Source organism: Hyperolius riggenbachi, chromosome 7 (genome assembly GCF_040937935.1).
Source record: "Hyperolius riggenbachi isolate aHypRig1 chromosome 7, aHypRig1.pri, whole genome shotgun sequence".
Taxonomy (NCBI): domain Eukaryota; kingdom Metazoa; phylum Chordata; class Amphibia; order Anura; family Hyperoliidae; genus Hyperolius; species Hyperolius riggenbachi.
In genome coordinates, this window is record NC_090652.1 from 211,228,758 (window position 1) to 211,250,234 (window position 21,477).

The window sequence follows — 21,477 nt, forward strand, 5'->3', positions numbered from 1 at the left end:
AGAGGACAGATTCGGTCGTGGCAAAGTAGAAACTCGTCAGGAGTTTCTGGGACATACCGAACTTCTCCAGTTGGCGGAGGAAGAATAGTCTCTGCCAGGCTTTTCTAGTGGAGTGGAGGTGGTGTTGGTCCTCCATGTCAGGTCCTTGGAGATGGTAGTTCCCAAGAGGCATGCATAGGGAACTATTTCAACCTCCGAGCCCCGAGCCATCCCATCAATGCAGATTGGAGGGGGGGGGGGTCAATGCAATTTGATGAATGTGTATGAGGCCTTTCCTGTTATCTAATGACTGAGACATTTCTAAATGGAGCGGAGACTTTTGGAGAGTTGTCTTCAGCCAGATTGCCTTTGAAATATAACATGAATGCCTTATGCTGGGAATACACCATGAGATATTTTGGCAAATAGATGGTTTGATAGATAATTTCCGACAGGTCTGACCTTATTTTTGATTGTTTTTCTGATCGATTTCTCATAGAAGTGAATGGAAATCGATAAGAAAAATGTTCAGAAAAATAATCAGAAAATCGATCGGAAAATCGATCAGACAGTAAATCTGCTGAAAAATCTCATGTATTCCCAGCATTAGATTCTTAGATTTGCTAACTAGGTGTTTTTCTTAGCAATAAGGATATGGAGACAGAATCAGAAGAGAGCCAAGAGAAAGCCCCTGCCCTTCCTCTCCAGGCAGAAGACACACAACGAGAGAGTCAGCCAGGGAGGCAAGAGATGACTGAAGAGGAGGAGATGACCATCTTACAGGAAATTGCCAGTACTGCAGTGAGTGCCTTAATAACTTTGTGCCAGCATTCCAAGTGCAGTACTGTCATTATAACAAGGATTTAAAGACAATGTGACATTATTATTATGATTAATTTGCATAGCGAGCATAGCATTTTCAATGGCGCTGCACAACAGAATACAAGCTATAACAATACAACAAAAACAATACAAGCCAGCGGTGGGCTACAGCTGATGCAGTAAACAAATCAAGTACAGTAAAATCCCCTTATAGTGAATTTCAAGCAGTTTACAATATCAGAGGTTTACTATATGTGGATTCGTCATAAATTATATTTTCATACAGGTGCATGATCGGGACCTGGGGACTGAGTTTACTATAGCCAGAGCAGGCCCAGATTTACATCACAGGAACCTATAGGCACAGATGTTCTAGCACCCTAGACTTTGCCTTTCACGTACCTACAAATCCCCACAACCTGCACCGCAAGTGTGCTGGTTGTCCCAGCTATCACTTCTGTCTTACTTCCCTTGCCCATCATAGGTAGCTGCAGCTGTCTCTTAGCATTAGGTAGTAAGAGGTACCCTCAGCATTAACCATCTAGAGGTGGCTTTGAATGAAGGGAGATTGTGTCAGTGGAATGCCAAAAGCCAAAAGCTGGGTGAATAACCTCTCATTTATACTCTGCTGCATAGGGAATGAGGGAGGGAGGCACTCGGGGAGGGGAGTGAGCCGCCTTTCCATCATCAGACGCCAGCAGGCACGTGCCTACAGTGCCTTATGGTAAATACGGCCCTGAGCCAGAGGTTTACTATATCAGAGTTTACTATAACGAGATTCTATGGAACAGATTTTTCATAGGGGTGGAAGATATCTACCCACATTACACAGCATTGAGAGACAAAAAGGTTAGATAGCCCTGTGCAATCTAGGTAAGGGATAGCTGTGTATGAGATTGTAAAATGGTGGTCAGTGGCCAAAGTGTCTACAGAGGTGAGTTTTCAGATTGAGCCTAAAAAGGGAAAAAGGGTAAGTGTGGGTGCGTGGCAGATGTGTTTAGGAGGGAGTTCCAGAGGAGAGGGGATCAAGAGAAGTCTTCTAAGTGGGAGTGAGAAGAGGTGATCAGAGAGGAAGACAGGAAAATATTGTTAGTAGAGCAGAGATTGCATGTAGGATTGTATCATCGATTCTGCCTGGCCCACATATTTTAACCACCCTAGCGTTCTGGACGAGCTGAGCTCGTCCAAGAAAAAGTTGCTGCTAGTGTTTAGGACGAGCTCAGCTCGTCCAGCGCTGTCCCCACTCACCGCTGTGCAGCACGTGATTTCAGCCGCCTCCTCTGTGCTGCTGCGGCTGCTGCGGGGCTCCCTCTCCCTCCTGCTGGGCTCTGATCGCTGTCCAAGGCTCCCCAGGCTCCCCCGATCCTCCGGTCCCCGCTCCCCTCTTCTCTCCGCAAGCCTACGGAGATCCGGCAGCAGTCAGGGAAGATGGCGTAGCCCAGCCACTTCCTCTGACGTCGGCTCCTGCGCCCCCTAGTGTCCGTCGCGGCGACTGCATCATTGGATTACATAGGGAAACAAACTCTATGTAATCCAATCATGCTACTGTATTTCAAAAAGTTGTTTGCACAAACACAAACACCTGTCAGCTCTCAATAAAAGCCCTGAACAGTTACTGGCTCTCCCTCTTTCAGAGTCCTCAGCGTCCAGTGTTAGTCTGTTTTCAGCTATCATCTGTGATTTCTGTGCGATTTCTGTGCGATTACTGCTTTTTTCCAGCCTTAGCTTCGTTCATATTACTGTCAGATTGCGTATTGCTTTCCGTCTTTTTCAAGACGCTGTGATCCCTGTGCGTTTGCTTTTGCTGTTTTTTTTTGTTTTTTTTTGTCGCTGCTCGTGACCCCGTACCCTGCTTGGGGTCATGGCCTCGTCCTCCCGGAGGCGTGTGCGTGACGAGGAGTTGTTGGATGTCCTCGAGGCAAGCGACAGCGAAGACGAGCTCCTAGAGGAATCGACAGACAGCGAGGTTCCCGGTAACCTGTCTTCGGAGACGGAGACCAGTGATGAGGAAGCCGAGGAGCCAGTGACGGTCGCACGCACCTGGTGTGAGCTGGGGAGCCCCACTCAAGCTCCGCCACCCAGGTTCCCCTTCACAGGGGCACCCGGGCAGAAGATCGCGTGCGACGAGAGTCCGCTGTCCTTTCTGGAGCTCTTCCTGACTGATGACGTCATCCGCAAGATCGTTGAGGAGACGAATCGCTATGCAGCGCAACATCAGCAGGGATCTTCTCTACCCAGGTTCTCGCGGAGCAGGAAGTGGGAACCTGTGACCACCAACGACATCTGGGTGTTCCTGGGGCTCGTCATCCTCCAGGGAGTTGTTGGTAAGCCGCTGCAGAAGTGGTACTGGACCACTAATAAGATCCTCAGTACGCCCTTCTTTGGATCTGTTATGTCCGAGCCACGGTATACCCTCATCATGAAGTATTTGCACTTCGGAAACAACGAGGAGTTTGATGAGGCCACCCATCCCGCACCCAAGCTGAAAAAAATTTGGGACATATACCAGATGATTGTTGCGAACTTCAAGGCTGTGTATGTTCCAGATCGCGACATCACGGTTGACGAAAGCCTCATGGCATATAAGGGGAGACTGAGCTGGGTGCAATTTATTGCCTCAAAAAGGGCACGCTTTGGGGTGAAGTCGTATATGCTCTGTGAGGCCAACTCCGGGTACATCTGGAACTCTGTAATTTACACGGGCAAAGGCACCAAATTTGCCCCTCAGTTCAGCCAGTTTGGGTGTGCCACCTCCTCTGTCCTAACCCCAATTGAGCCATTGCTGGATCAGGGGTACTGCCTGACGACAGACAATTTCTACAGCTCCCCTGAACTTTTTGATTACCTGGTCCAGCATAAAACCGATGCCTATGGTACCTTGAGGGCTAACCGTCGGAATCTGCCGCCGGCCTTTTCTGCCAGGAAGCTGAAAAAGGGGGAGGTCGTTGCCTGGCAGAAAGGCAAAATGATGGCTCTAAGGTGGAAGGACAAACGTGATGTCTGTGTCCTCAGCACTATTCATAATGCCGAGACTGTCCGCACCACCAACAGGAGTAAACAGGAGGTGGATAAACCCAAAGCCATACTGGATTACAATAACACTATGGGGGGTGTGGACAGGGCTGATGGAGCCATGACTTTCTATCCGGCTGTCCGCAAGCAGCAGCGGAAATATTATTAAAAAAAATTTCCGCCACTTACTTGAGCAGTGTTTGTGGAATGGCTATGTGCTCTACAAGAAAAGCTGTGTAAGGCCTGTACCCCACCATGACTTTGTCTGGCAGCTGACGGAAGCAATCTGCACGAAGTACCCCCCACCAGAGTCAACATCTAGACCGGGGCGCAGGGCATCATATGTCGTGAATCCCGCACGGCTTTCAGGGAGACACTTTGTGGAGTACTTGCCACCGACCCCACAGAAAGCAAACCCTACAAGAAGGTGCGTTGTTTGCTGCAATAAGAAGGACAAGGATGGCAAAAAGATGCGGAAGGAGACCCGCACTTACTGCCCAGATTGTGACGTGCCACTTTGCGCATTACCATGCTTCAAGATCTACCACACTAAAGAAGTGTTCTAAGGTATACTTGTACCCTGTATAATTTTGTTTCTGCCTTCATTTATTTATTTCTGCATTGATTTATTTATTTCTGCATTTTCTTTATATTTCTGCATTGAGGAAAAATGCAAGGTATTTCAGTTAGTTATTAATACATTTTATTTTATTTTTGACAAGAATTAGTGTTTGACACTTTTATTATACTCAGAATGTATACTAAACTCTTGCTTGGCTCATTTTGGTAAGTTACAGGAAAAAAGGTGCTGAAAATTAAATGTACCGCTTTTTGCACAGAAATCCTTGGGAATCAGAACGCCGAGGTGGTTAAGATGAACCTTTTGGGGTTATGATAAGATCACCATGTTGGGCTGTGTGTAAATGAACTCTAAGCAATAATCCAAACACATGTGCAGGCAGCATTAACAAGTATAATTGAAATTTAATGTACAATAATGTCTATTTGAAATTTGAATCACGTGATTCTTACCTGATAATTCCTGGAGTGAATGTTCTAAGTCAGGGGTCAGGAACCTTTTTGGCCGAGAGAGCCATAAACGCCACATATTTTAAAATGTAATTCTGTGAGAGCCATGCAACATGGGACAGTGCGCACCAAAGGGCTCACATCCCTGTTGCTATGGTTATGTGTATACAATTGATCCTCCGGGCAGCGGAAGTGTCAGTCACGTCTTCAGCTTCTCTTGGGTTTCAGCACCAGCAACATCAGCAATTTCCCCAAGAGCTAGACAGGAGAAATACTGGCTAACAGCTTGTACAATTAGCTAGCTGACTTGGGGGTTGATTCACTTTTGTAGGATGAGATCCTCGCACTTTGGCCCAATAGGCTGCCTGTCAAGTGACAGGCAGCCTATTAGGCCAATCAAAGTGCAGGGATCTTGTCCTACAAAGTCACTGGACCTGACAGGATCCAGAGTGGGAAAAATGGAGTGGTCATTAGTTTTGGGGGAGGCGCGAGTAGGTTAGTAGTGCACGCTACAGCAGTAGCATGCCTACTTTGAAAATTTTACTTGTGCTGTCACACTAAGCTGCGCTGCTTGAGCAGTGTAGCTCAGTGAATCAACCCCTAACTAACATCTGGCTCCCGAGCCATAGATTCCCTACCCCTGTTCTAAAGGCAGTATCAGGCTCCCACACAAACATGGCTGAATAGATGAAGTAGAAAGCCATTCTCTCCCTTACATACATTTTTGTCAGCCTCATGGCTTGACATTCGCAATACTCTTCTAGTAAGCTGAGGTGGGAGAGGGGTCAGAGGAAGTGACAGCCATGATGAACTGTGACATTTCCTTATGTAATATAGTAAAATACTTATCCAAATCACATATAATGAAAAATATACATTATCAAATCAATTAGTAGTTCAAGAGGTAAAGGTAAGTAAATGTTGGCCCCACCACTTCCACCTTTCAAGTTTCTTTCAGCTATGTAGACACATTTAAATTCTGCTGTGAAAACATTGTTGTGATGGTATTGCACAAAAATCTAGTGTGTACAGGTGCCCCCGGCGTCATTGTCCAGGTTGTTAGTTATCAGTCATGTTGGTTCACTAACAACCAGCCACTGTTCATCGCACCCAAATTTGTTTTATGGTTTCTGTAGCAATACTCCTCCCACTTGTCATTCCCTTCTCACCCCCCCCCCCACCCCCCCCCCCCCCCCCCCCAACACGTATATATTAAAAAGGGCAGTGAATTTGGGCAAAACTTGAGAAAGCCGCTAGTGGAAGATCTGTAAAATTACCAATATTTCACTTCTTAATTTCAATTAAGTAAAATATTAGTGACTTGCTGATATTTTACTAACACCTAGCCCTATTCTCACATGAGCCCTCCCTCTACTGATGCCTGACTCTAACCAATCCCCTGCCGCAAAATGCCTACTTCTAACCGACCCCAAAACCAATGCTACCCCTAATGCACCCCATCTGCCGATACCCTCACCGATCCCTAACTGTCTCCCCTCCCACTGCAATCCCCAGCGCTGCCTACCCCTTATTACTCTCCTCACCCCCACGCAATGCAATCCCTGCTGATATCAGTGCTGATTTGCTGCTAAATAGCCCCCAGGGAAGTTTGAGTGTTTGCATAGGTGCCAATGTAAATGCAGCTATAGCTGGCAATTTATAAAATAGCAGATGCCAGGGCTGCACTGCTATTTATAACCACAGCATACAATAGCGGATGGTCCCGGTGCCTGCTATGTTTTTCCCCAAATTTCCAGTTATAGCCGCTGATTGCAGTTATTATTATGATGCCTATGGTGCTGCCCAAACTTCCCCAGTCTCTCTGGTGCACAAATCACCTGCTTCACCCCCACACACCCCCACAAGAAAAACATTGGTATTTGCTAGAGATGAGCGGTAGGCCTGTGTTCGATTCCTGGCCAATGTATGTGAGGTTGCTTTTGACATCCTACAAATCCCTAAGCAAGCTCATTTTTCTCTTGGATATATCACAATGGTACACGCTAGGCTGGAGGAGGAAGGGAGGAAGGTAGGGAATAAGAAAGTCTGTCGAGCAGAAATTCTTATAGGCAGAAATCAGTTTGGTGGGGAAAAAAATTTGCATTCCGTAAAATTCAGCGGAATTTCACATTTTTCCGCGGAAATTCCGCCATAGTGATATAGCAATTCCGTTCCGTCAGAATGGAACGGAATCACCAAATTCCGGCCGGAATTGCGGAATTCTTAATTCCGCGGAATCCAGCGACTAACCTTAGTATTTGCCCAGTGAAGAGAACTAAAGACCATCAAGCAGCTGTATGGAAGTTGGAATAAATGACTGTGTATGTCCCTTCATTCATGAAAAAAGTATTAAAAAAAATAAATAAATTATGGGTTAGTTCCCTTCACAAGGATTATTGCACACATTTTATTTGTACAACTCACTTTTTTTTCAGGAGATAATCATCATCCTCACTATCAAGTCTGGGAAAGCTAACAGCACTGACTTACTCACTCTATAGTAAACACACTCTGGCATTAGGTGTGCTGAAAAACAATGTTTCTAAATGCATGCCTAGTCTACAAGGATAAAAAGCATGATTTGCATAACCCCACCCAATGTCCTCAAGTAATGCATTGTGGTCCTTTCTTTTGTTTACATGGTTGCAACCAGCATCCGTGTGAATGTGCATTTAGTAACATAAACTGGTTGAAGGACCACTGTAGTGAAAAAAAAAGCAGACAGAACACACAGGTTTTGGACTAGTTCATTTCCTGAATGGCAGTTGCTAAGTCTAACTGCCAAAATGGTAATGGTAAGATTCCAGCAAACCTCCCTACTCACTATTTTGGTAGTTGAACTGAGAAACTCCCGTTCAGAGAATGATTTTGAAAACAAAGAAAATCCTGAGAATCCTCCATGAGGAGATTGGCTAGTCCAAAACGACTTACTTTTGTTGCTGTAAATCAGGGTTCCCCAACCCGGTCCTCAAGGCCCACCAATAGTACATGTTTTGCAGAAAACCACAAACATGCACAGGTGAGGTAATTAGTGTCTAAGCAGAGCTGATTAACTACCGCTGTGGATTTCTACAAAACATGCACTGCTGGTGGGCCTTGAGGACAGGATTGGGGAACACTGCTTTAAATAACTATAGCAGTGAATAATCCTTAGTATATTTTCTTCAGATATAAAAGCAATAATTTAAATGTATGGTGGAATTTTGTTCATTCATTACAGCATTCGTGGTACTGTACAGATTTCCAGGTTCTTCGCAGTATTTCTTTTCCTCAATTCAGACTTTTGTGGTATACTGTTGCAATATTTTCTTTTCTTTTTCAATTGTGATACTAATATGGTTTCTCTAATTAATGTAATTAATTACAGTACAAGGAACAGGGCAACTCATCAGTGCAGCTGTGTTCCTGCAATATTTCAGCTTTTTATGTGGCTACTGTTGTTTTCATAGCAAAAAGAGACAGTAAAAGGGAAAGCCAAGAAGAAAAGCAAAACGGATAGTCCTAAAAAGGCAGAGAAAAGTCCAACCAAAGCATCCAAGAAGGCAAATCAGGGATCTGATGGAAAAAGAAAAGAGGTATTTGTAGTGGGTAAGTCATTTAGCTATTATGGTGTCGTAGTCCTCAGTCCCTAGGATTATCATTAATTTTCATAAGCTATCTCTATCTACACAGTTGTTGTAAACTACACCAAAGACTCTCAGAGCATTAACTGGTTCTTGATTTGTTAAAAAAAAACCTCTCGATTTGGAAGACAGCTGCATTTTAACTATAATAACACAATCAATAATTCACAAACCATCCAGCACTTCTATTGTAAGACACAATCCAAAAGTCTCAGTTGTTAAAAAGTTGTCACTTGCTTTAATTTACCATTAACTAAAATAAACACGATTCAAAACAATCTTCCATTACCATTGTTCCTTTATATTAGCATTTGGAGATATGCAAAACAATAATTTAAAGGTTGGACATCAAATTGAGCACAATGTTTATTAGGTTAATATATTTATGAAAACAGATCAGCACATTGGGTCAAAAAACAAAAGATAGGAGGAAAGTGACACAGGAAAATGTACTTCCAAAATAGGGACTATTCCTGTGAATAATCGATGCACGCTGTGGCTATATCAGAGCACATCTTTCTCTTATGTACCCTGCTAAGTTCCACTTGGACATTCTTAATTGCACGTTGAGTACGGCCGGTATATACATGTAGTTAAGGCACAATGCCAGCTCCCATCTCTATAGACCTTCATAGCCTTGGAGGTACTTTTGACCCCTCATCCTGTATCAGGGTCCCTACAATGCTACTGCCCACCTCACAGACCTGGGAAGTCTCTCACAACCTTCAAACTTCAGTTTGCACAGGGAATTAATTCTAACTTATGAGTCTGAGTCAGGTGGACTCCATCTTTTTTCCAGTTCCAGGCTTGAAAGAGATTATGTAAAAGGAACCCGAGGTGAGAGACATATGGAGGCTGCCTATTTTCTTTTAAACAATACCATTGGCTCGGCAGTCCTGTTGATCTCTTTGGCTGCAGTAGAATATAAGAATAGATAGCCTTATCATCACAATATCCTGTATCTCTTATTATCTTCTCCTAGTGACAGCTTGCTGTTTTTTGTAGGGACACCAAAAGAAAAGAAAACAGAAACCAAAATAACTTATCCAAAGAAGTCCTCAGAACCGGTGCAGAAGGAGCAAAGCATCCAAGATACTCAGGAAACACATGATGAGATGTCAGAGAAAGAGGAGAGTGACTATGAAAAGGAAAGTGAAGACTCTTATGTGGTAATTGCACCTGAAGAGGGAAGCCCCACTCCAACAGAGTCCAAAGAAAGGCTTACAAGCGCTGACATAGAGATCCCACCCAACACGTCCAGCCCGGATGCAGAACAGAATGCTCAAAAACCTGCTACCAGCTCCCTTCCTGCTATAAATTACAGTAATGATGAGCCTTCCTACAGTGAAACATCAGAGGTAACTGAGTGTTAACAATAGGACTGTCTTTATACTGCACATGAATTGAAAGTACGGATTATCACTTTCTTCTAAAAACATATGTTCTTATAAATATGTATTCCAATGTTATTAGAAGGCTCTCTGTATAGACTAGCAAACTAGTGCCCTTTGGGAAAACACAGGTAGCACAGTGGAGATTTGCAGGACAGGTGAGCAGCTTTGGTAGCAATTTAAAATACCAAGATCTGCTATTAGTCATTTTGTTTGATTTTGATAGTGAGAATGCAGGAATTTGGGGAGAGACAATACAAGGCACAGAGGTTTTGTCTCCCATGTACTTAAAGAGTAACTGTCGGGCATAAAATCATAAATCAATTCTTTATTTTTATCAGGAAACAAGTAATAAGGACGCTAACCAGGCAATACAAAAGTTATAAATCACTCTTATTTTTCCTTTTCATAAAACATCATTCTCCAGTTTCCCTGGCTTTTATTTGATACACTCTGCCGCACAAAGGAAGTTGCAGGGCATGCTGGGATTTCTTTTTTCTTTACGTTCCCCTCAGACTTAACTAATGCAGCCTGATTGGCTGAAGCCTCTTTCTGTACTGTTTTCCCCTCCCACACGTCTGTTCCTCTCTGATTGGCCAATATTTCTCAATGCACTTTCTACTGCAGAGCTGGGTGGGAGTTTCTGAAGACTGGGAGGGGGCGGGCAATGATACACAGACAGGGAGGAAATTATGTCAGGATTGCCTTTACGATAGACACAGACAGAATGGAAAATCCTAAGAACGATTTTCTCTTTTGTTACTATAGACAAATCACTAAAATCAAAATGTGGACAGATCAATACATATGATATGTAAGTAGAGGAAGTATTTATCTAGATGTGTTTTTTTCCCCTAAGATAGTATGGCTGACAGCTCAATTTTAAAGGTGCACTATGGCGAAAATTGTAAAATTTAAAATTTGTGCAAACATAGAAAAATAAGAAGTGTGTTTTTTCCAGAGTAAAATGAGCCATAAATTACTGTTCTCCTATGTTGCTGTCACTTACAGTAGGTAGTTGAAATCTGACAGAAGTGACAGGTTTTGGATTAGTCCTTCTCTCCATAGGAACAAAATACATATATCCAGGCACATCACATCTAGTTAGGACATTAAAGAGAAACTCCGACCAAGAATTTAACTTTATCCCAATCAGTAGCTGATACCCCCTTTTACATGAGAAATATAATGATTTTCACAAACAGACCATCAGGGGGCGCTGTATGACTGATTTTGTGCTGAAACCCCTCCCACAAGAGGCTCTGGTACCGTACGGCAGGGGTCCCCAACCTTTTTAAGCCCGGGGCCCACTATCCCGGCCAAACTTTTCTCTGCCCCCCCCCCCCCCGGGAGGGGGGGCATGGTTAGTGGGGGGCCGTGGTTAGTGGCAGCCCCCCCCCCCCCTTTTCCCTGATTTTGAGTGTAGTATATAGGTAAGTAGGTATCTAGGTATAGTTGCCCCCAGTATAGGTAGCTAACACAGTTGCCCCTGTATAAGGACTATAGTTGCCTCAGTATAGTTAGTTAGGTGGTATAGTTACACCAATATAGTTAGTATAGTTAGCCCAGTATAGCAAGTACAGTTAGCCCAGTATAGCAAGTACAGTTAGCCCAGTATAGCAAGTACAGTTAGCCCAGTATAGCAAGTACAGTTAGCCCAGTACAGTTAGCCCAGTGTAGCCAGTAGTTACCCCAGTATAGCTGCCCCAGTGTAGCTAGCAGAGGTGCCCTCTCCCCCCCGCGGCCGCCGCTCCTGTTACCTTATGAGCGGGCGGCCGCTTCCTTCCTTATATTCCTCCAGCCGCGGCTCTCCTCTTCACAGCATGTCGTATTACAGCAGCGCTTCCTGCGCGGCTGCTGTAAGGAGGGAAGGAGGCGGGGTAGCGGCTTCCTGTAGCGGCGATACGCATCACCGTTACCATGGGAACTGCTGTCCCGGCTCCCTAGGCTCCTTACAGCAGCCGCGCAGGAAGCGCTGCTGTAATACGACATGCTGTGAAGAGGAGAGCCGCGGCTAGAGGAATATAAGGAAGGAAGCGGCCGCACGCTCGTAAGGTAACAGGAGCGGCGGCCGCGGGGGGAGAGGGAGAAGCCGCGGCCCCCCAAAAATCTGCCCAAGGACCCCCAGGGGGCCACGGCCCCCAGGTTGGGGACCCATGCCGTACGGTACTCTGGGCAAACTGCCACAATGTAACAATGTTCACAGACAGGAAATGGCTGTTTACAACTGTCTGCAAGGCCAGAATAGCTAGAAACAGCTACATAACCTGCCCACAGTAAAAATGTCACCATGAATGTGAATCTGGGAGAGGAAAGATTTTACAATGAGCAAACACTGCCTAAATCATTTATACATAATTATGGTAAAAATGAAGCACTTTTTTTATTACATTATTTTCACTGGAGTTCCTCTTTTAGGGTCTAATTCAGTGCACTCCCTCCCTTCCCTGTATGTGTTTGTCAGCATGCACACAGCTCATGCTGGTGTATGTGCATGGTGCACATGGACACATAACGTTAGCTCCCTTGTGCGATTGGTAAGATGCACTGTCTGTCCCAGGAGAGGACGTCAGGATGTGTGCTCCTAATCCATTGATAGGTTTGATGCAATGAATGTGTTTGCATATCTGCACTATGCATGTTACAGGGCTAGAGTTAGGACACCTATGTTTACCTGGGTACTTCTGCGCAGTATAGGTGACTAAGCATAAGAATGCATTCTTCTGTGAACTAAGACCCCGGCTTTTAACTTAGCTGTAGGGATAACAGTTGTGCCTGGAGGAGTGAATCTGTGAATGCATTTGTTTGAACATTTGCATGCGAGTGTGCGAAGGGTTAATAGATTTTTGCTTCTCTCCATAGGGGATTCTCGGCAAGGCTTTTATTCTTTATAAAGACATTCCCTAAAAAGGATTTAAACAATGATGCTAGCCAGCTTCCCTGCTTGCTACACAGTTTTTTGGCAGTTGGACAGAGCAACTGCCATTCAGTGTGTGCTTTTGAAAATAAATAAATCCCTGAGAATCCCCTATGAAGAAATGGACTAGTCCAAAACCTTTCGCTTTTGTTAGATTTCTACTACCTGCTGTGACAGCAACATTAGGAGAAAGGTAATTTATGGCTCATTTTACTCTGGAAAAATGTACTTCTTATTTGTATATGTTTGCCCATATTTTAAATTTTACAATTTTTCGCCTTGGTGCCCCTTTAAGCTGTAGAAATACGCTTGATTCAAGGTACCTCTTCCTTAAAGCACACCTGAACTGAATCAAACTTTATGAGGTGACTATGCCTGGGACTTAGTGTTCTCATAGACCATGTGGCTCTCAACTGTGCCCTTCCATGTTGGAGTCATGCTTCCTCCTTTCAAACTGAAGGGGGAAGTATTGGAGTCACGTGAAGCACGCCATGAAGCACAAGTAAGTGAACTTCCCCTCACCCTGTTCGGTACTGAATGGCACTGAAGTATGGTGTTTGGGAGAATTTAGTTGTTCATTATTGGAGAGCCCGAATTTGAACACCAACACTGCCTACAACACAGAGGGCCAGCAAAGCTGAGAGGCCAGTGTTTATGGGGACAATGAAGAAGCTCCAGGTATGGCCAAATTATAAATATGGCCTCTCTTCAGGTATCCATGGGGATAACTATTCCTTAAAGGGATAGGCTCACTTCCAGATGCCACTTCCTCAAAGGGTTAGAATATCAGTGTAAGTATATCTTGCAGAAAAGGGTAAAATGAAATGGGGCCCTAGGCCAAATAGCAATTTTTGACCACTGCTAATGGTCACCTGGCTTTTTAGGTAAGATTTGTTGGGAGGTAACATCTACTAGGCCCCTAGACATTCACCAGGCCCTGGGCAACTGCCTAGGGTTGCCTTGTGGATGATCCGACTCTGGCATCTTGCTTTACACATAGCGTTTCCTTAAAGGGATAGGATCTCAACTGCAGGTGCATCTTTCTTAAAAGGCTTAAGGCTAGGGATCCCCCAAGGAAGTTTTTGGGTGTCTATAGTAACTTAGTGTTCCCTTGGAAGACTGGAGATTCTTTCTAGGCATGAGAGTCAGCTAGTAAAATTGCCCATTGGTGTTTGTGTGTGTTTAACATGTCATGTACAGATAAATGTGCAGAAATGTTACCTCTTTAATTCACACTTCTAGAATGTTAAATAGAGTCATAGTTCTTCTTAGAGCACAACCCTGGTATAAATGAAATCCCTATGCACAGCATGGTAGCATAGTGGATAGCACTCTTGCTTTGCATCACTGGGTCCCCAGGTTGGAATCTCAGACAGGGCAACATCTGCAAGGAGTTTGTATGTTCTACTTGTACTGAATGTAAGTAATGTGCTGGTCTCTTTGTGCCTAGTCTGTGTCCACTGCTTCTAAAGATAAATAGACTCAAGTAATATTTTACTCTTTCTTAAGTTAGCAAATGAATATTTATTCATTGAAACACAAAAAAGGTTAGATATGTGCAACACTCACAAATGCAGTGAGTAAGTAAAGGAACAATCTCACCATGTGTGGTCTCTGTTCATGCTGTTCGTCCACAACGGTGTGCTCCAACTGTTTATGGGACGGAAGTGGAAGTTATATTGTAAAGAGACAGGAATCAAGCACCATTCATAAGCAGAGTGCATTTTATTGGACATTCAACAAAGTTCCAGAGAGTTGTGCATATTGGTCAGTGAAGCATATACACCAATGTCCCTGTGTCACATACATGGCATGGAGGTGGGTACTGGGCACTACAAAGTCCTGCGACGGCCACCCACCTCCACCCTATGTACAGTATGTGGCACAGTGACATCGATGTATACGCATCACTGACCAATATGCACCACTGTCTGGAGCTTTGCTAAATGTCCAATAAAATGCACTTTGCTGACGGATGGTGTCTGCTTCCTGTCTCTTCGCATTGAATATTTTTGAATTGTTTTGTGTCTTTAATGATGTCTCAGAGCTGGATGTACTAAGCTACAGATACCCATTTTTCAGGCCCCCAGCAGCTCAGTCCGTCAGTCAAAGTCTTCCAGAGCTCGAGAGCTATCAGAAAAAGCAGAAAGACGGAGACTTGAAGTGGAGAGGAAGAGGAGGGAGCGCGAAGAACAGCTGCGACTGGAGAAGGAGCAACAGGACAGGATGGAGAGGATGAAGGAAGAGTTGGAACAAGAGCAGCAAAGAAGGGCAGAGGAAATACGGTGAGTAGCATCATAAAAAGCAGGTTATACCATAAAGCTCATAATGAAAATGAATACAATTGTTTTGGGGTTTTTTTTTACGATATTCATTTATAAAATATGTAGCCACTGTTTGCCCATTGTAAAATCTATCCTCACCCCGATTTACATTCTGAAATGTATCACGTGGCAACACCTTTAATCCTGTCAGGTGCAGCCCTACAGAATATTTGTTTCTGAGAATTCTAAAGCCAGTACAAAATAAACCTGGTTTTCCAGAGTGCAGTGGGAGGAGAATTCAGCATAGCTAAATGGCCTAGGCTAAGCATCACTGGGAGGGCGGGGCTACATACCAATACACAGCAATGTATAGAAGTAGGAACTGTTTCTGATGCTGAGACTAGAAAAAAAATACTGTAAAAGTGGGTATCCTGAATAACCTCTTCAGCCTTCAGTGCATTTTCACCTTGTGCACCCGAGCAATTTTCACATTTCAGCGCTCTTCCCATTTATTTGCCAATAACTTTACCATCAATTAGGCTTTCTGTGGGTGATACCTTTTGCTAAGAATCATTTTTTTCTAAATGCATTTTAATGGGAATAGTAAGAATTTTTTTTTTTTAAATGAATTATTTCTCAGTTTTTGACCATTATAGTTTAAGGCTACTTTCCCACCAAGACGTTGCGTTTTAGGGGACTTTATGGTCGCATAACGTGCCCCTAACGCAACGTATGGTGGTGTTGAAGTTGGACGTCAGATTGAGCTGCGTTATGCAGCTATCAAAGCAGCCGCTCCAGGTTAGTGATAGGAAGTCTGGATCTTTTTAAGGATTTGGATCATTTGAATCGGATCATTGAAAAGATCCGGATCTTTGAACCGAATCATTTGAATCATTTTAGTAGGGAAGCAGACTGGGTGAAATGACTAGCAGGACAGGACTATCCCCGCACTGTACATTCTGTATGTTCCTGTTTCTTCCAGACAGACATCCACTGTGAACCGAATCTTTCATTGTGGTGATCGGGATGATTCGACTCACAAAAAAGATCCGGATCAAATGAAAGATTCGTTCATGATCCGGACAACACTACAGTCCTACCACGAGTCTCTGCAGTGCAGTGAATATTAATTAGCCATGTGGCTGGCTGCGGAGGAGGAGGAGGAGAGACCTCCTCCTCCAACATTACTGAGCATGTGCAAGCAGTCTAACGCTGCTTAGCCCAGTATAACGTACAGCATGCAGCACTTTGTTTAAACGTGCTGCGTTACTAAGTAACGCAAGGTGGGCAATGTGAACAGCACAATTGATTTTACAGTGCTGTGAGTTAGGCTGCGTTACTGGCTGCTGTAATGTGGGACTTTAACATCCCACTGTGAAACCAGCCTTATAATACCACATGATACCAGAATTAAAACCCATGTATTTAATTTGCCCCTTTGTCCTGGTTATTACACCGTTGAAAAACTTCCCTATCACAATGTATGGCGCCAATATTTTATTTGGAAATAGGTGCATTTTTTTCAGTTTTGCGTCCATAATTAAAAAAATAACAGTAATATACCCTCTTGACATACATATTAAAAAAAAGTTCAGTCCCTAAGGTAACTATTCATGTTTTGTTTTTTATTGTAATTTCTTTTTAATGCAATTTGGGTATTTATGGGAGAGTGTGGGAGGTAAGGGATTCATTTTAAATTATGTGTAGGTCTCTTTATTAAAATAAATGGATGTAGGTGTAATTTTGCTTTTTGGCCAAAGAAGATGTCATCAGTCATTAGCTTCCTGCGAGTGCTTTAAGTACGTGGTCAGGAACAAATGCATGTAAGTGTAACTTACAATGCATCTCATTGTTGCAGTGATCATTGACACGGGAACCTAGAACAATCAATGGGAACTGTGTTCCCATTCATTGATCTCTGAGCTAACATGTAGCAGCGAGAACGAGTGCCAGAAAGCGAGCACAAACGAGTGGGAGGGCACACAGCGGTGACCGTGCCAGAGTACAAATATCTACTCCCCTGAGGCTTAAATGAAGTTTTTAGGGGAGTAGATATACTGTACTATAAACATTAAGTGGTCATGAACAACCATACTAATTATGTGGAGGTGTTGTAGGCTTCTGCCTCTAAATGGGATTATGATTTTATGATTTTCATTCTTGGGTTTAGTACTAAAAACATATTTTTGAAGTTTCTTATTATTATCATTATTTATTCAGTATAATCAATGACAAGGAAAAAAATACTCACATATTCACCTATGGAGAGGGAAGGCTCGGGATCCTATAGAGCCTTCCCTGTCCTCGCTTGGTCCCCTCATTCCAGTAGTCACCCCTGTTACACATATTCAACAAACTGGTCAAATACGCCTTTGGAGATCCTCGAAAGCACTCGTGTCCCCAAATATTCTACCTGCTGATCTAATTGTCAAGATATTGAAGCTATTGAAGAAAAGCCAAGATTTTGTTCTATAAAGAACAATAGGAACTAGTTATCATTAGTATTGTCAGAGACTTGTTTTTTAAGGCTTATTTTTTTTGCTTTCACAAATAAGTTTAATTATTTTACAAAAAGAGCAATTACAGCATTAGCGTAGACAATAACTCACCCGCCACCCACAACAGAGCCTCCCACTGTGGAGCCTCCAAGAGACCCAACTCTGAACCCCATACACATAACAACACTTACCTACACAGAGACTAATGCCAGGTACACACCATACAATTTTGTGTTAGCTAGATGGTTCGATAGATAATTTCCGGCATGTCCAATCTTATTTTCAATCGTTTTTCTGATGGATTTCTCATACAAGTGAAAGGAAATAGATAAGAAAAGATAACAGAATCTAATAGAAAATTGATCGGACGTAAAATCAACCGAAAAAATGCATCGTGTGTACCCTGCATAATGTCAGATCGATTATTTCCACCATGTCCGATCTGATTTCTGATCTGATTTCTGATCGATTTCCGAACGTTTTCCGATAGAAGTGGACGCAAACCAGTCAGAAATCGATCGGAAAATGACCGGAAATCAGATCGGGCATTTTGGAAGTAATCGATCTGACAGTAAATCTGCCAGAAAATCTAGTGTGATTTCTAATACATTTCTGTCTGGTTTCCATTCACTTCTATTGGAAATCGATCGGAAATCAGATGGACATGTTGGAAATAATTGATCTGACAGTAAATCTGCCAGAAAAGCAGAAATATTGTATTGATTGAATTGTCTGTTCATTAGGAGGGGCTCTACTGATCCATGCTTTCAGAATACTGTTCCTAGCTGCTATAAGAATCATATCATACTACAGGAGGAATTTTATAGGTGGGAAGACCACTCGGGTCTCCCTCTGGTATAATAGCCAGCACAGCCATGCTGGGAGTTTGAGGAACAGTGTAGCCTATGAACGTACTAATGAAGCAGTATGTAGGGAGGCAGAAATCACACAGTGAAGGACATTTCCAGAGACTGTGGCATAACTAGACACTGGGGAGCCCACACTTTGGACAGGAGAGTGTGATGTTGATCTTGTGATTTGTAGTCGTAATGCATATTGAGATAGACTAGAGGGACAACCTCTGTCAAGGTGGTACTGGGCCTTAAAGGAAGTTCCATGTTGAAGGGAGACAGAAGCATCACAGTTCCCAAAACCCATAAAACATATACACATAACCTCATCCCACCCTCATGTCGTCACGCCCAAATAGGAAGTCACCTATACAAAAATAAAGCTTCATTTCAGGACTTAAAGTGGATCCGAGATAAACTTTTACTCATTACATAATTGTGTTCCTTTCATATAGTTTACAAGGCATTCCTCAAGCCAAATACTTTTTTTGTTTTGTTTTAATACTCTAATTTCCTTTAAACTAAACAAGCCTTGCCCACAGCTCATTTTGTGCCTTGGCACTGTAGCAAGGGCTTATGGGAGCTTAGTCTGGAGCATTCTTAGCAGGAGGAGGAGGAGGAGGTTACTAGCCATCGATTTCAGAGGCAGAGGGGAGGAGGGAGGCGGAGAGTGGACTGAATTCACACACAGGCAAGCTGATAGCATCTCCAGCCCTCAGCCTGTGATAATGTGACAAACAGAACATGGCTGCCCTCATTGTATCACATGAATAAATAATCATAAACTTTTGAAGCTGTTTGCAGCTAGATATGCTGTGCAAACAATCTAAACTTTAGATCAGATATATAGACAAGTTACTTGTTATAGTTCGTTTTTCATCTCAGATCCACTTTAAAGTGACCAATCTGACTGTACACAGCTATCTAGCTTTGTATAACTGAAGGAGGGAATGTAAAATGGCAGCACAACTACCTCACATCCCAGCCAGATAACATGTAACTGAGACAGTGAACAATAACCGGGAATAACAGGGAACTCAGGAACACTAACAGGGAAGGAACTCGGGAAATACATTTCTAGAGGAGTAGAGGGGCACACTGCACAGAGAAAAGAAGAGCAGTCCTGACAAGGTGCAGGAGCAGGTAAAATACACTGCTTTCCTGGTCTTCTCTTCTCTCTTCTTTGCAGCAGCTGCATGCTGTAGTGCTGCAGACCTCGTACAGCTCACATTTCCTGCTACTCTGAAGCATGAGGGGGAAAAGGCGTACATCAAAAAAGGGCGTCGGCAAAAAAGGGCGCGTAGTGTAAACGATAAGCAGTATTATCGTTTATAGAAATATTGTGTAGAATTTCGTTTACAAATAGTGTTTTAAGAATTTATAAATCATTAAATAATGTGTATGAGATCGGCAATTCTTAAAACGTTAATCTTCCCTGTTTCTAAACTGAAACTTATATTTACGTTTATTAAAAACCCTCCTTGTACCTATCCCTAACCCCTAGACCCCCTGTTGGTGCCTAAACCTAAGACCCCCCCGTTGGTGCCTAAACCTAAGACCCCCCTGTTGGTGCCTAAACCTAAGACCCCCTGTTGGTGCCTAAACCTAAGACCCCCCCTGTTGGTGCCTAAACCTAAGACCCCCCCTGTTGGTGCCTAAACCTAAGACCCCCCTGGTGGTGCCTAAACCTAAGACCCCCCTGGTGGTGCCTAAACCTAAGACCCCCTATGGATAATAATGTTTTACAAACATTAATAAATAAAAAATGTAAATAAAAAAAATGTAAATAATTTTTTGGGTGGATAATAATGTTTTAGAAATGTTTTAGAAATAGTGATTTAGTATCTTTATAAACGTTATTCGTCACGGGCTCATTTTGTAAAGTTAAATCATCACAAACATAGTTATAAAACCTTAAAAATCTCCGGGCCCCGTTTGTAAAACATTAATAATCTCCGGCGCCTTTTTTTCCCTGTTCGGCGCCCATTAAACGATATTTATAATGGGAGTGAATGGGGCACCCTTTTTGTCCACTTGTCTCATGCGCCCAAATCTCCTGCTTCCGGGGAAAAGAATGAGTGTGGCGTTACTTATTGGGATGGGGATGTGTTACACTGGCCGCACTTGCTATGTGCAGATCAGAGAGCATTGCTATGCTAGTCACATCTGCTATATGGGGCAGGGGTGGTACACTGTCCACATTTTTTATGGGGGGTTGCAATGGCCACACTTGATGTTGCCAAAGAGAAGTTGTACTGGCCACACATTATAGTGTGGTAGGTATGCTCGCCACACTCATGTCATATAGTTAGGCAGTCCCATGAAAATGGGGTGGGGGGGATATTGACTGTACTTGTTATTTGGTCGGGAGGGAATGAGGGGGTCAAACATGTTGGGGTTGGCTGAATTTGCAGAGTGGAGAATGAGAGGGTTAAGGTGGCTTGGTTTGTAGCTGTGCCTTTCAACCCACCCATTTCACTGTGCTTGGAAATGTCTAACCACGCTGTTGAGGAGATCTGACCAGTTTCCCAGGGAAACAGTCAGACTTCTAACTGGAGATAGACTTTGGGAAATATTAAAGTTTGGGAAATATTTCAAAAAAAACCATCAAGTTAGAAAGGAAGCAAAACATCACCCCTCTACGTCAGTCCAAGGGGAAACTTTCACTGCTGAAAATGCAGACTGCAGGGTTATCGATACTGAAAAGATAACAAGAAGACAAGGAGGATGCTGCAATGTTATGAGTTAGATGTATTTGTAAGTAGATATGATGAAGAAGCTGCTCACCTGATAGCGATGCTGGATTATACATATGTGCTGAGCCACAGTAGCTAGAGCTTAATAGGGGATACTTACCCCTGAATACCATCTGTAGCAATCACAGTGTTGAATGAGTTGAGTCCATCTAATGACCAGGTTGGATCTCTTGCAGCTGCTCAAATAAGGATGAGGTAACTTCATGGCACCAGTGAGTTGAATAATGCACTTATGTAGTTTACCAACGCGTTTCACAGTACCCTCTCTTGCTTCAGAGTATAAATTATAAAACAATTGCAAAAAAATATTCTTTACAAATATTATGCTTATTGTA

At 43.3% G+C, this 21,477-nt stretch overlaps 1 protein-coding gene across 2 annotated transcripts in view; it reads left to right on the forward strand.

Annotated features, from left to right (window-relative positions):
- Positions 1–21,477, forward strand: part of KIAA2012 (KIAA2012 ortholog) — a 331,067-nt gene that overhangs the window by 284,690 nt on the left and 24,900 nt on the right. For both annotated transcript variants that reach the window (XM_068245108.1, XM_068245109.1), the window contains exons 21-24: positions 624–780; positions 8,292–8,430; positions 9,471–9,823; positions 14,856–15,058. In XM_068245108.1, the coding sequence (XP_068101209.1) occupies positions 624–780; positions 8,292–8,430; positions 9,471–9,823; positions 14,856–15,058 (852 nt within the window). The remainder of the gene's footprint in view (positions 1–623; positions 781–8,291; positions 8,431–9,470; positions 9,824–14,855; positions 15,059–21,477) is intronic.